Genomic DNA, 14,650 nt, shown 5'->3' with positions numbered 1-14,650 from the left:
CCAAGCAGGTTTTTTTTTTCAAGAAATCAATATCACAGTTTATTATTTTACAGAAAAGGGCAGATACTGTACAGACCCAATTCACACTCTGTTCAAGCAGCTTTAGTACCACTTCTATGCTGACGACACCCAAATCTATCTTTTACTCCTCGCCTCACCCCTTTAGTCTCCTTCCTAATCACTAATTTACTAACTGACATATGTTTATGGATGTCACACCACTTTCTCAAACTTAATCTTTCCAAATCTGTGCTCATATTATCGCCCCATGCCCCCTCTAGATCTGTGGGATAACTAACATTCCTTCCCCTCATGCTAGGGTGCCAGGTGTAATCCTCTCTTTTCAGACCCACATCTAATTTCTGTTCATATCTTGTCACAATAACCTCCATAACAACTTCAAAATATGCCCCTTCTTAAAAAACAACACAAAGGTTTTAATTAATTCCCTAGTTATCTCTCAAAGAGACTACTGCAAATCTCTTCTAATTGGCTTTTTCTAGGTTATCTCCCCCATCATGAAGACTGCTAACAAACTCATCCACCATACCACCCACTTGAGGTGGGACACCTCTGCCAATCCCTCTACTGCCTTACGCTCACTCAATGAGTAAAATTCAAAGTACTAACCACAGTATACAAAGCTATTCACAATTCTGCAACAAGCTACATCACCAACTTCATATCAAAATATCAACCACAACCTTTTCTTCACTTATTCCAAGACTTCCATCTCTCAAGTATCTCCTTAGTCTGATCCTCTGATACTCACTTCCAGGACTTCTCCAGAGCCTCTCACATCCTCTGGAACTCCTTACCCTAATGTGTCTTGCTATATCTAACTCTGGCCACCTTTAAGTAATCCCCGAAAACTCACCTCTTCAGGGAGGCCTATTGTTCTTCTTGTACAAATCCAAACCAATTTTTCCTGATTACCATTGGGCACATGTTTGGTAATATGTACATTTGTTGCAACACAGTGAGATATGAACAATATAGCATTAAAACGTGGATTCTCTTCCAGTGGAAAAGAAATTGCCTTTGATCCTCAGCCTTCTTTGCCTGGCACAACAGAAAATTCAAAGTGACAGTGAAATGGATGGCACTTACTTTAAACTCCTTTACCATGGTAAATCAAACGTCTGTATACGTGGATTTTACACTAAATAAGAAAATGCTAAAGTATATAATTGTGTATGGTAAAGTGATAATGCATAATGATTTTAGAAAAGATATAAAATTGCTTGTTGTAGTTTATCTTCTCTGATATGTATATACACTATATTGCCAAATGTATTGGGACACTTGCCTTTAAATGCACATGAACTTTAATGGCATCCCAGTCTTAGTCCGTAGGGTTCAATATTGAGTTGGCCCATCCTTTGCAGCTATAACAGCTTCAACTCTTCTGAGAAGGCTGTCCACAAGGTTTAGGAGTGTGTCTATGGAAATGTTTGACCATTCCTCCAGAAGTGCATTCTTGAGGTCAGGCAATGATGTCAGACGAGAAGGCATGGCTCGCAATCTCTGCTCTAATTCATCCCAAAGGTGTTCTATCGGGGCAATGTCAGGACTCTGTGTAGGCCAGTCAAGTTCCTTCACCCCAAACTCACTCATCCATGTCTTTATGGACCTTGCTTTGTGCACTGGTGTGCAGTCATGTTGAAACAGGAAGGGGCCATCCCCAAACTATTCCCACAAAGTTGGGAGCATGAAATTGTCCAAAATGTCTTGGTATGCTGAAGCCTTGAGAGTTCTCTTCACTGGAACTAAAGGGCCAAGCCGCACAACCCTTGAAAAACAACCCCACACCATAATCCCCCCTCCACCAAACTTTACACTTGGCACAATGCAGTCAGGCAAGTACCATTCTCCTGGCAACCGCCAAACCCAGACACATCCATTAGATTGCCAGACAGAGAAGCGTGATTAGTCACTCTGGAGAACACATCTCCACTGCTCTAGAGTCCAGTGGTGGCATGCTTTACACCACTGCATCAGATGCCTTGCATTGCACTTAGTGATGTAAGGCTTGGATGCAGTTGTTCAGCCTTGGAAACCCATTCCATGAAGCTCTGTTGTTGTGCTAATCTGAAGGCCACACAAACTTTGGAGGTCTTTAGCTATTAACTCTGCAGACAGTTGGCGACGTCTGTGACGATTGTGGCATCAGACCCTAACCCTTCTCACCAAACTCGTGACCGAAGGACTAGCCAATCTAAAACTATGCTGTCACGTGCGTAACAGTGCCACGCCCAGCTGCACCCTGCACAAAGATTTTCCAGCTAATGGAACACAATCGATGTATCTGCAGCCTGAGAGCGATTGTTACTGGGTCAGGTTAATTACGCAATTAACCCTTCACACTGCCACCACCTCCTTTTTATACAGAGAAAGAGGAAACTCGGCAATATCAGCAATAACACTATGATGTTTGCATAAGCGTCGGTATACCACTGTCACCGCAGGCAAAGATATACTGAAGTTGAAAACACACACACAGTAGCGCTTTTCAGAGGCAGGGATTCTTAGTTTGCATTAAAGAGCTTTAAAAACAGTTCAACACTTTCAGAAAGTAAGATTTATTACTAAAAGGTCAAAAGGGTGCAATAAAAATATTTACAGAAAAAGATGTAGCCAATATATATATATATATATATATATATATACAGAGAGCAATAACACAGCAAAGAGATAACAGAAAGGAATTTAGATAGATAAGGCACTTGCCAAAAGCCTTGGGGTAAGCAGTTTTCAAGTTCAGAGCAAAAGGGCCATCTCCCAGAGATGTTACAAGGGAGAATCTTCCACTTCAACTCCGCTTAGCTTACCTTCAAGCATCACAGCCTTTATCTAAGAACTCAGCAGGGTGTCTCCCTGAAGCAGAGAACCAATTGCCTCATTTGGGCGGGTCTGACCAAAAATCCCTCTTAGCTTATATATGGTTCATAACTTACCCTGGATACATAGAACATTCTATCCACGAGTAGATTAATATGCAGAATCTTCTGCTGAACGTCTACATATGAAATATGAGATACCTGCTTGGATGGTTAAGGAGATATAATTTTCTGCTCTCCACTATATGTCAGCTAGGGGGTGTAATATACCAGGCAACTTGTCTTAAAGTGAGCCGTCCGAATATGTGCTCCCTGTTTATGTAACTATATCATATTTGAAGATATAAAATTATATGGAAAAGTGAGTTTTTAAATGTAAGTCTGCTTTTACGACTACCTGGAATGCCTTTGAGCTCAGTGAAGGACTTGGTTTATGGCTTTATGATATTCCAGATTGAGAAGTTAACAGACATCTAGGCCCCAGCTTGGTTGGAATTTTATAGCCTTGGAGCTCTCCCACTGGGGCTTGTTGCCTTTTTAACACAGACCACATTCCTGAGGGAGGGGAGAAATTGGAAGAGGAAGTCTGATTTGGGAGAGAGAGATGATACAAAATGGAAGATCCTTAACAAGATGGATGACCGGGTCCATCTCGGTGTGCACGATTGCTACAACTTCTGCGCACTGTGCACTTCAGCATACGCTGACCCTGTTCTGTCATTTTACGTGGCCTACCACTTCGCGGCTGAGTTGCGGTTTTTCCCAGTTGCTTCCACTTTGTTATAAAACCACTAACAGCTGACTGTGGAATATTTAGTAGCAAAGAAATTTCACGGATGGACTTATTGCACAGCTGGCAACCTATTACGATACCACGCTTGAATTCCCTGAGCTCCTGTGAGCGACCCATTCTTTCACAAATGTTTTTAGAAGCATGCCTAGGAGGTGATTGGAACACCTGAATCCAATGATTTGGAGGGGGTGTCCCAATATATTTGGCAATATAGTGTATATATATATATACTGTATGTATATATATATATATATATATATATATATATATATACACACACACACAGTACTAAAAATATGTAACTCACTGTAATCCACAGGTCAAAAAAATGTTAGATGTTCTGGGTGACATTTACATTCACTGTCCAAGCATCAAATGCTTGCATAACTAAACACAATGCCATACATTTTTAGCAATTGTAGACTTGTGAAAAAGTCACAATTGTGCAAATTTGTGCTCTCAGCTATCTTAAGGTTATGCTAACAAATGATGAAAAACTGTTTTTTTCCCCTGTGTGCATCATAGCATAGCGTTGAAAGGGCAATAAAACGCTCCTAAAGTAAAACGCATTCGCTTTGAGCTTCACTTTCCACTGTGTTACATAAAAGTTGCACTATTGTGATATCATTTAAATCAGCAGACTTTGTTGATTATATTTTGGAGTAAATATACAGGGATGTGCACATTATATAAACATTGCATTGGGGAAAATTACAGGAAAATTAACTTTTCTTTACTTTTTTAACTATTCATTTGCAATAAAAACCAAGGGAATAAAAATATATGTATCTAAATTTGCTGCCAAATTAAAGCAACATCTCTCCCAAAAGTGATGTATAGCACTTTAGGCTAGAATACAAAACCTGAAAGGCATAATGTGCAGAACTGAGACATCAGTAAAATGAAGAAAAACATTATGGGACTCAAGGGGATTTAGAAAAATGCTCTGGGATGCAAGTGGTTAATAGGCCCAAAGGCATAAGATAGCAGTTAGATATTTAGTAAAGAACTGCTTAAGTATATTTTTCCATCAGATTATAGCATACACATTTGGGGCAAAAGTATATGTTGGTTTACTTTAAATTAGCATATCATATTAAATAAGTATATCTTATTAAAATTCACTTTCTAGTGAGCAATTTATCTGGGAAATGCAGTCCATGCAGTATAAGCATTCTTCAGCCTGCCTTCAGATTTCTATACTGCAGCCTTCACCAGTCCAACACAAGCTGCAAGATGAGGGGTATGTTTGTCTGTTACATCTTTCCAGATGATTTTTACCTCTTTCCAAAAATAAACATTTGGGGGATTGTGTGTATGCTTGTGAAAAAATGTAATTCCAAAATACTCTTAGTTCATTTTAATATACTGTAAAGTGTTGAAAGTGTTGTGGCCAGATGAGACCCAAATCCAGCTCTTTGGCATCAACTCAACTCGCCGTGTTTGGAGGAGGAGGAATGCTGCCTGTGACCCCAAGAACACCATCCCAACTGTCAAACATAGTGGTAGAAACATTTTGCTTGGGGGGGGGGTTTCTGCTAAGGGGACAAGACAACTGCACCGCATCAAAGGGACGATGGACGGGGCAATGCACCATTAAATCTTGGGTGAGAACCTTCTTCCCTCAGCCAGGGCATTGAAAATGGGTTGTGTATGGGTGTTCCAGCATGACAATGACCCAAAACACACGGCCAAGGAAGCATAGGAGTGGCTCAAGAAGAAGCACATTAAGGTCCTGGAATGACCTAGCCAGTCTCCAGACCTTATGCAGACCATAGACGGGTCGTTTATCGGCCAAATTTTCATCCGCACGAAAAATCGGCCAATATTCACGTCGTTAGTGGGGCCAGCCCGTCGGCCGTTTTTCGCGGATCTTCACATTTGTTTTTATTGGTCATGCTGGAAAATCCACGAAAAACAGCTGTTTTTTGTGGACATTAATGGCAGCATCGGCAACGGGGCCGACTGATTTTTCGTTTATTGGACGAAAATTCGGCCGATAAACGGCCCGTCTATGGCCTGCATTATTCTGATTGAAAATCTGTGGAGAGAGCTGAAAGTTCGAGTTGCCAAATGTCAGCCACCAAACCTGAATGACTTGGAGAGGATCTGCAAAGAGGAGTGGGCCAAAATCCCTCCTGAGATGTGTGCAAACCTGGTGGCCAACTACAGGAAACGTCTGACCTCTGGGTTTGCACGAACTTTGCAAAGGGATTTGCCACCAAGTACTAAGTCATGTTTTGTGAAGGGGATCAAATACCTATTTTCCTCATGAACATGAAAATGAGTGCATAATTTGTTAGACATGCATTTCTTTTGAATTTTTTGTTGCTATTCTGTCTCTCAGTGTTACAATACACCTACCTTTCAATTTTTAGACTGATCATTTCTTTGTGAGTGGGCAAACATTCAAAATCAGCAGGGGATCAAATACCTATTTCCTTCACTGTATATGCTGTATGCGAGTTTACTTTCATCCATAAGCATCCATTTACACAAATTTTATCAGGTTGAGGGGGAGTTGGTTTGTAGTTTTGCCACAATACTCCCTTTTTGTCTTTTTGGATTTGTTTGATATTTCACAGGTAATATTTCTTCACTCATTCTCATTTGGACAGGGTAGCACTACACCACTTTTGCACATTTGGGTTATACGCATTTCTGTGATAGGTGTTCAGCAGCCACATAACGTTTCAATTCAGATCACATTGCTTATCTCATTATGTAAAACTTAACAAACACATTTTTTTTTAGCAGTACTAGTTTAAAAATAAATAATATTACTGTACATAAAATGTGCATTGTATTTTTAATTAATCCTCCACTAGCTGTGAATAGGGGGGATTGGGAGTGTGTGGGAGCCAGTCCTGTCATAACATGTTACACCCTGATGATGGGTGTATCATGTAACAAGTTACAAAAGCTGAAATTGTCCTTTAAAGTGTGCCACAGCAGACATGGGATACACAGTAAGCATGTGGAAAAAGCTCCTCTGTTCTAATTGAAGAAAATTATTTTTTTTTTGGCCTTAATGCCTAAGCCTAGTTCACACTGGATCCGACTTTGAAATTTCAAAGATTTCTAAGTGCGACTTCAGGTGTGACTTGATAGACATCTGTGCGTCTTCATGCACAGATGTCTTTGCAAGTCGCATCGGAAATTGGCAACAGTAGTGCAGGAACTACTTTTCAAATCAGTCATCAGAGTTGCACCAATTCAAACGGTTCCATTGTCGATTATTGGATGCGATTTTTCATGCGATCAATCAAATCGCATGGCAATTCGCATCAGTGTGAACGAGGGCTAATACTAAGTTTAAAGGAAAGCCCAGTTTACCATCACCCTTTGATTGCGAACTCAACAGAGAAGGCCTGGAGTGGTAGTATTATGTATGTTGCAAACTGAAGTTTCAAATGTTGTGTAACACCCTGCTATAATGCAAGTTGCAGGATTTTAAGAGAAACACAAGATAGCAGTGTCCCACAACTCAGTAGCACTCACACTCTCAGCTTCATGAACCTTGTATGCTGAACTGCAGGACTTTGTTGGGGAGCAGTGTTTCAGATGACTACATTTTCCAGAGGAGCTAGCATGTGGGCGGGGGCATTTATATACAGAAGCCTGGGAGACTGGACAGGAAGTGAGTGGAGGAAGTGGTGGAGAGCAGGAGTGAGGAGAGGGGTGTGCCAACTGCGTGGAGAACCGGACCAGGCTGCAGAGTAAGAGAAGAGAGAGGCAAGGTGTCAGAGCCTTGGATCGAATCTGGGCCTTCTGCAGTGAGAGGCAATGTTTCTTCTCACTGAGCTACCTGGGATGCTGGACAACACTCTGCCTGATCTATTGGACAATCCTGCCTTGTGCCTTGTTTTCTGTTGAACCTTGAACTCCTTGCTCCTCCCATGAACTTCCTGATAAAAGCCATGTCTCTGCACTTCCTGGTTGCCAGATTATTGTGCCTTCCCAGCCAATATCCCGCTTATCTTTCCCGCTGCCGTCTACATCTTCGCTACCGACCTTTGGCTTGTTACTGACTACGATTTTGCCTCATCCTCATCTACTACCATCTGTGACCGACCCTTGGCTTGTGACTGACTCCGCTTCTGTTTGATCCCTAACCTGTTTGATCCGCTATTGGTTTCCAGCTTGCTCATTCCCTGGTGGGGTGATCCAGAGATCTGCGACCTGGTATTAACACGCAGCCAAATCCATCTCCACCACTAGGAGCTCTGGTGAAAACCGGTTAATACTTAGACCCCACACCTCAGGTGAGCCTCTGCCATTTCCCAGGGTGACCCACTGGTGTACCGATCCTGCTGGTTTCAGGTAAGCCTTTTACTGCTATAGCAACTGGTCTCTGAACCTGACCCAGACCGTGACAGAATCCTGAGCCTATGCAGGTCGATGCTATGAAGAGATCCATTTCCATTCAGGAGAGAGAGAGAAGACGTTCAGAGAATTTATGTCTATATTGTGGGGACTCTGGTCATTATGCAATTAATTGTCCTAACAAAGTTAGAAGAACAATTGCTGTGACTGATGTGATTGCGCCTGAACAAATAAACTCTATAAGCCAGTCTGTCTCCCCACTGATTCCTGAAGAGAATAAAGTGAACTACTCTCTCATTTTGTTATCCCCATTAAACTTGTATCTGAGGGCTGTGAAATCTCCTGCTCAGCTATGCTGGACTCCGGGGCTGGGGGGAACTTTATGGATATAAAGTTTGCCAACAATAATATTCAAGCAAGAAATACATTTACCCCTATTGATATGGAGACAGTTGATGGGTCACCCTTATCTTCAGGAACTGTTACCCATAAAACGGTTCCCCTGGTACTGTTGTTTGTGGCTGGCCATTGTGAGACCATTAGCTTTCAGCTGATTACGTCACCCAAGTTTGCCATCATCTTGGGCATTCCTTGGTTCTCCACTCACAATCCTTCCATCAACTGGGGAGCACAGACTATAGATTTTACGTCCCCCCCCCACTGTGAAAAATATTGCAAAAAACCTTGCCGACCAAGTTCGTCACCGACCAAGGAATCGCAAAGTGATATAGTGGCTATCCAGTCATATGACAATTTGCCCCCACATTACCATGAGTTCCGGGATGTCTGTGACAAGAAAAATGCAGATCAATTACCCCTTCATTGCCCATATGATTGCCCTATTGAGCTGCTTCCAGGGGCAGAAATACCTTTTGGCCGCCTTTTCAATCGGTCGGAACATGTATTAAAAGTACTCAGGGTGTGGATCGATGAGAGTTTGGAGAAGGGCTTTATTAGACACTCAACTTCTCCTGCAGGAGCAGCCCTGTTCTTCGTTGAAAAGAAAGACTCCACCTTGCGTCCATGCATTGACTACAGAGACATGAATAAAATCACTATTAAAAACCACTATCCATTACCCTTGATCTCTGAAATGTTGGAAAGACTTAATTCTGCCAAGATCTTTACAAAACTTAATTTACGAGGGGCATATAATCTTGTCCGCATTCGTCAAGGAGACGAATGGAAAACCGCCTTCACAACCAGGTATGGGCATTTCGAATCCTTGGTGAAGCCGTTTGGACTTTGCAATGCCCCTGCAATGTTTCAGCATTTTATCAACAATGTTTTTCGTGATCTGTTGGACCAATTTTTAATTGCCTATCTGGATGATATCCTTATCTTTTCCAATAATTGGGAGGAGCACCGCAAACATGTTTGCACTGTCTTTGAAAGATTAAGGAAAAATAGACTACATTAAATTGGAGAAATGCGAGTTTGAACAAACCCAGATCCAGTTCTTAGGCTATATCATTTCTCCAGAGGGAGTGAGCATGGATCTCGAGAAGATCAAAGCAGTGGTAGATTGGTCAGCACCTGGAAATGTTAAGGAAATTCAACGTTTCGTCGGGTTTGCCAACTTCTACAGAAAATTTATAAGGAACTTTTCTAGAGTGATAGCTCCAATCATACAGCTGACAAAGAAAGGGGTACCCTTCGTGTGGACCTCTGAGGCACAACTGCGTTTGAAAAGCTGAAAACTCTTTTCACTTGTGCACCAATTTTGGTACATCCTGATCCTGAACTACCCTTTATAGTAGAAGTGGATGCTTCCAATTCTGCCATGGGAGCAATCCTGTCTCAGCGAAGTGATGAAAAGATGCAGCTTCATCCTTGTGCCTACTTTTCTCTTTTGATGTCCTCAGCCGAAAGGAATTACGACATTGGGAATAAAGAGCTACTGGCAATTAAGGAAGCCTTTTCTGAATGGAGGCATCTGCTAGAAGGGGCTAATCACCCTGTAACTGTTCTCACTGACCATAAGAATCTGGAATTCATTCGCTCGGCCAAGAGATTGTCTTCTAGACAAGCACAGTGGTCGTTATTCTTTTCTAGATTCAATTTTATCATATCATATCGACCGGGATCGAGGAATGGTAAGGCCGATGCCTTATCAAGGATGCTGTCTGAGCCTCCCCAGGAGGGCAACTCCGAATGTTCAATCCTAACGCAAAAGAACTTCCTAGGGGCCACAAGTGCAAAGACATTCTTGAGTCTTCTCAGAGAGGGGTATGAGAATGATTCACTTCTCAGTGATCCTCCTCGGGACATTAACCTTGAGTACAAGAACGGCTTTTGGACTCTAGCACATCGTCTCTATGTACCTGAGTCAGCTCGGGTGGAAGTCCTCAAATTAGTTCATAACTCCAAACTGGCGGGACATTTTGGGATTTCAAAAACAGATGACCTTCTGTCATGTTCCTTCTGGTGGCCTAGTTACAAGAAGGATATCAAACGCTACGTGGCCTCTTATCTGATGTGCGCACGTCTTAAGACACCCCGAGCTTCTCCTTTGGGGTAGCTCCAGCCACTTCCTGTTCCATCAAGACCTTGGGGGTCAATTTCTATGGACTTTGTAGTCGAATTACCTCCCTCAAAAGAAATGACTACTATCTTGGTAGTCGTCGACCGCCTTACTAAAATGGGTCATTTCATACCTGTTAAGGGGGTACCTTCTGCTAAACAAACTGCGGAGTTGATGGTTAGAGATGTTTTTAAATTACATGGAATTCCTGATGATGTGGTATCTGATAGAGGAGTACAGTTTACATCAAAAGTTTGGAAAAGCTTTTGTTCAGCTTTAGGGGTAACCGTTAACCTATCCTCTGCTTTTCATCCACAGTCCAATGGTCAGACTGAGAGGACCAATCAAACTTTGGAACAGTACCTTCGGTGTTTTGTCAGTTATCTTCAAGATGACTGGGTGGACTATCTACCTAGGGCAGAGTTTGCCTATAACAATGCTAAACATGGCTCCACCTCCCAAAGCCCCTTTTTTCTCAATATGGGGTATCATCCAGTTGTTATTCCTGATCTCCCTATCACAACTCAAATTCCTGCTGTTGCCAACAGATTAACTATATTGCAGGAGATTCAGGCGAAGTTCATAGAGACCTTGGGGGAGGCTCAGGAATGTTATAAAAGGTCTGCCAACAGCCATCGCAGATCACTTCCTACCTTTCATGTGGGCGACAAGGTTTGGCTATCTACCAAAAATCTTAAGGTTCATGTTCCATCTGCAAAGTTGGGCCAAAAGTTCGTGGGACCTTTCCAGATTTCTGCTCAGATCAACCCAGTCACCTTTCGCTTAAAACTTCCTGACAGTATGAAAATTCACCCTGTTTTTCAAAAGTATCACTTTTCAAATCATTTCATGAAAATCCTTTCTCTGGAAGAATTCTTCCACCTCCTCCACCTGTTGAGGTACAGGGTGAAGAAGAATATGTGGTGGAGAAGATTCTGGACTCTAGGATGTTTAGAGAATAATTGCAATATCTTGTCCAATGGGAAGGATATGGGCAAGAGGAGAATTCTTGGGAGCCTGAGGAAAATGTTCATGCTCCCAGATTAACAAGAGAATTCCACCAGAGGTTTCCCCACAAGCCTGGTCCTAAGACGTCCAGGGGACGTCCTGTGAGGAGGGGGGTACTCTCAGAGCCTGGGATCGAACCTGGGCTTTCTGGGGTGAGAAGCAATGTTTCTTCTCACTGAACAACCTGGGATGCTGGACAACACTCTGCCTGATCTATTGGACAATCCTGCCTTGTGCCTTGTTTTCTGTTGAACCTTGAACTCCTTGCTCCTCCCATGAACTTCCTGATAAAAGCCATGTCTCTGCACTTCCTGGTTGCCAGATTATTGTGCCTTCCCAGCCAATATCCCGCTTATCTTTCCCGCTGCCGTCTACATCTTCGCTACCGACCTTTGGCTTGTTACTGACTACGATTTTGCCTCATCCTCATCTACTACCATCTGTGACCGACCCTTGGCTTGTGACTGACTCCGCTTCTGTTTGATCCCTAACCTGTTTGATTCGCTATTGGTTTCCAGCTTGCTCATTCCCTGGTGGGGTGATCCTGAGATCTGCGACCTGGTATTAACACGCAGCCAAATCCATCTCCACCACTAGGAGCTCTGATGAAAACCGGTTACTACATAGACCCCGCACCTCAGATGAGCCTGCGCCATTTCCCAGGGTGACCCGCTGGTGTACCGATCCTGCTGGTTTCAGGTAAGCCTTCTGCTGCTATAGCAACTGGTCTCTGAACCTGACCCAGACCGTGACACAAGTAGGAGTTGCTCACTGTCAGTCTTGCCACATTGTTCAGTGAGACATTCTGCCAGCAGATGACCCAGAGCACAGTGCCCAGATGGAATGCTGCAAGTGGGACAGGAGAAACTGTGGGGGCCGCAATCTACAGAGAGTGAGAGACCGCCAAGACCTGAGTGATGCCACAGACCGAGTGAGAGTGTTCCATACACTAGCCAAACAAGTAATCACTGATATTCCTTTCAATTCTGCCACTTTCCTGCACACAGTTGCGGACATTGTATTAGTAACATGTGTCACAGCCAAGTTCCCCAGGCCGCTACTACTGAACACATATGCAGCATAGTTCAATCATCAGAGCTGACCGCAGTGCCTACTCTCTTAAAGGAACATCTACCACTCGCCATTAGCTACTGCAGCCCAGAGAGGAGTTGCCAGCAACTTCTGCCAATTTCTGCCACTTTTTTGCCTAAACTTTGCAACCTGCATGGTGCATTAAAGAGGCACCACCCAAGTCCAATGCCACTTAAAGGAATAGTACTTGCTCTTCCTTTTTTCTCTTGTATTAATCCTTTGAGGGACTGCCACCTTCATCTCTTCCCATTAAAGAGGTCTGGATTGTTGTAGTGCACCAACTGGGCCCCAACAAGCGTGCAGAAGATTTCTCACTGCATGTAAAAGGAACATTGACTACCCTAATTAAAGAGCTCTTCTCTATTTCAGATTTAAACCTTGACATCAGATCCTGAGGGCCTAAGGTGAGCTAGTTCAACCTTTGATAGTTTTCCTTGCTCTCTGGGGACTAGAAACACCTCAGGTTTGAGGTTCTGGGTTAACTTCTGAATAGCAGGTCTGCCAGTAGTGATTGAGATTTTGCTGTATGTGTTGTTTCTTTGCTTAGAATTGCTAAGAGTAGTAATTGCCACTACGTACACTTACATCACTTTATGCTGTTTTACTGAGCTTACAGACAGGTTTAATGTGTCTTGGACATTCGCTTTAAACGAATTTCTCCTTACCGTGAGTACTCGCAGTTGGTTGCGTAGACATCCCCCATAAAGCTGTGCGAATCTCGCTTACCACGACTGCAGCTAAACTACACGATTCCTGCCCCTCCAACTGGGTTAGCTATCTTGAGATGTGGGGAATTGGAGCTCCTGTTACCTAAGAATAATCGGGCGACACTCTCAGGTTGCTGTTGGAATTCACAAAGAGGCGGATCCAACTCCAACTGTCTTGGAAATTCGCTTTGAACGAATTTCTCCTTACCGTGAGTACTCGCAGTTGGATGCGTAGAAATCACCCATAAAGCTGTGCGAATCTCGCTTACCACGACTGCAGCTAAACTACACGATTCCTGCCCCTCCAACTGGGTTAGCTATCTTGAGATGTGGGGAATTGGAGCTCCTGTTATCTAAGAATAATCGGGCGACTTTCTCAGGTTGCTGTTGGAATTCACAAAGAGGCGGATCCAACTCCAGCCTCCGATTTTTATTTACAAGCAGACACACGCCCCCCACATGAATAAGGTCAATCCCCTCCCACAGAACAATGCAATGGGGAGTGCCTATACACAGGATGTACATTCCGATTGGAGCATAGCCTTTCCTTTTATCTATCACCAGTCCTCCCCTCCCTCCCCCCATGCTCTGAGGAGGGCAGACTTCCTGTCCTACTAGCTCCTAGTGATATGTAAATTCTCTGTACAAGCATTCCCTAGATTAAACAGTGTCTGTATCTGGATGGGCCCGATACGATCTTTATTAAAACACATCCATCCAGATACAGTTTCAGGTTGGTAATGGCTTGTAAGATATACATGAGCCTACACGTGGAGTTCGCTCTGCTTGGTGCCTTGCGGTACGGAGTCCATGTGGTACTATGCTGCTGATATGTGGATACAGGCCCGCGGCCTACCGCCGGTGGCATTCGCATCGAATGCCGTGGCGGTATACACGCCGGTCTATAAGCGCAGATCTGCCATCTCATCCATTACCGAACTGAGTACTGTAATACATACATTGTAAATGCGCATGGCCCAATTGCAGCCTTCAGAGCTTTAATTAAGCCACACGAGAGACATATGAATAACACTAATATATGACACATTTAAAGTTCAACCTGTAAATACATAATTTCCATGACAAATGTAAACATCTTATTAGTTCACTCTAATCTGTGTACGGGTCTATTTTCTGGTGATAATTTCCTCTGGTCAGAAGAGTACTGTGGTGTCAGCAGGGGTTGGCCTTTCAGAGAGGGGTCCAGAGCGACAGGGAGCCCGAAAATAACTCAACAACTCCTATGGGGGCAGTGATACAATTGTTACAGAAATATTGTAGAAAAGTATATACATACACATGCAAATCACAGAAATAAATATACTAGTGGAAGAAATCACCCAGAGACACCCAATTTGTA

At 43.2% G+C, this 14,650-nt stretch overlaps 1 protein-coding gene across 1 annotated transcript in view; it reads left to right on the top strand.

The window, feature by feature from the left end:
- The window catches only part of MEI1 (meiotic double-stranded break formation protein 1), a 576,193-nt gene that overhangs the window by 409,537 nt on the left and 152,006 nt on the right, over positions 1 to 14,650 (top strand). Inside the window, exons 23-24 of the mRNA XM_089687729.1 lie at positions 1,025 to 1,129; positions 4,766 to 4,876. Of these exons, the coding sequence (XP_089543855.1) occupies positions 1,025 to 1,129; positions 4,766 to 4,876 (216 nt within the window). The remainder of the gene's footprint in view (positions 1 to 1,024; positions 1,130 to 4,765; positions 4,877 to 14,650) is intronic.

Source organism: Staurois parvus, unplaced genomic scaffold, assembly GCF_062004578.1.
Source record: "Staurois parvus isolate SC_StPar_1 unplaced genomic scaffold, SC_StPar_1.0 ptg000436l, whole genome shotgun sequence".
Taxonomy (NCBI): domain Eukaryota; kingdom Metazoa; phylum Chordata; class Amphibia; order Anura; family Ranidae; genus Staurois; species Staurois parvus.
The sequence above is the reverse complement of the archived record's forward strand: the minus strand, read 5'-3'. Positions and strand labels throughout refer to the sequence as shown.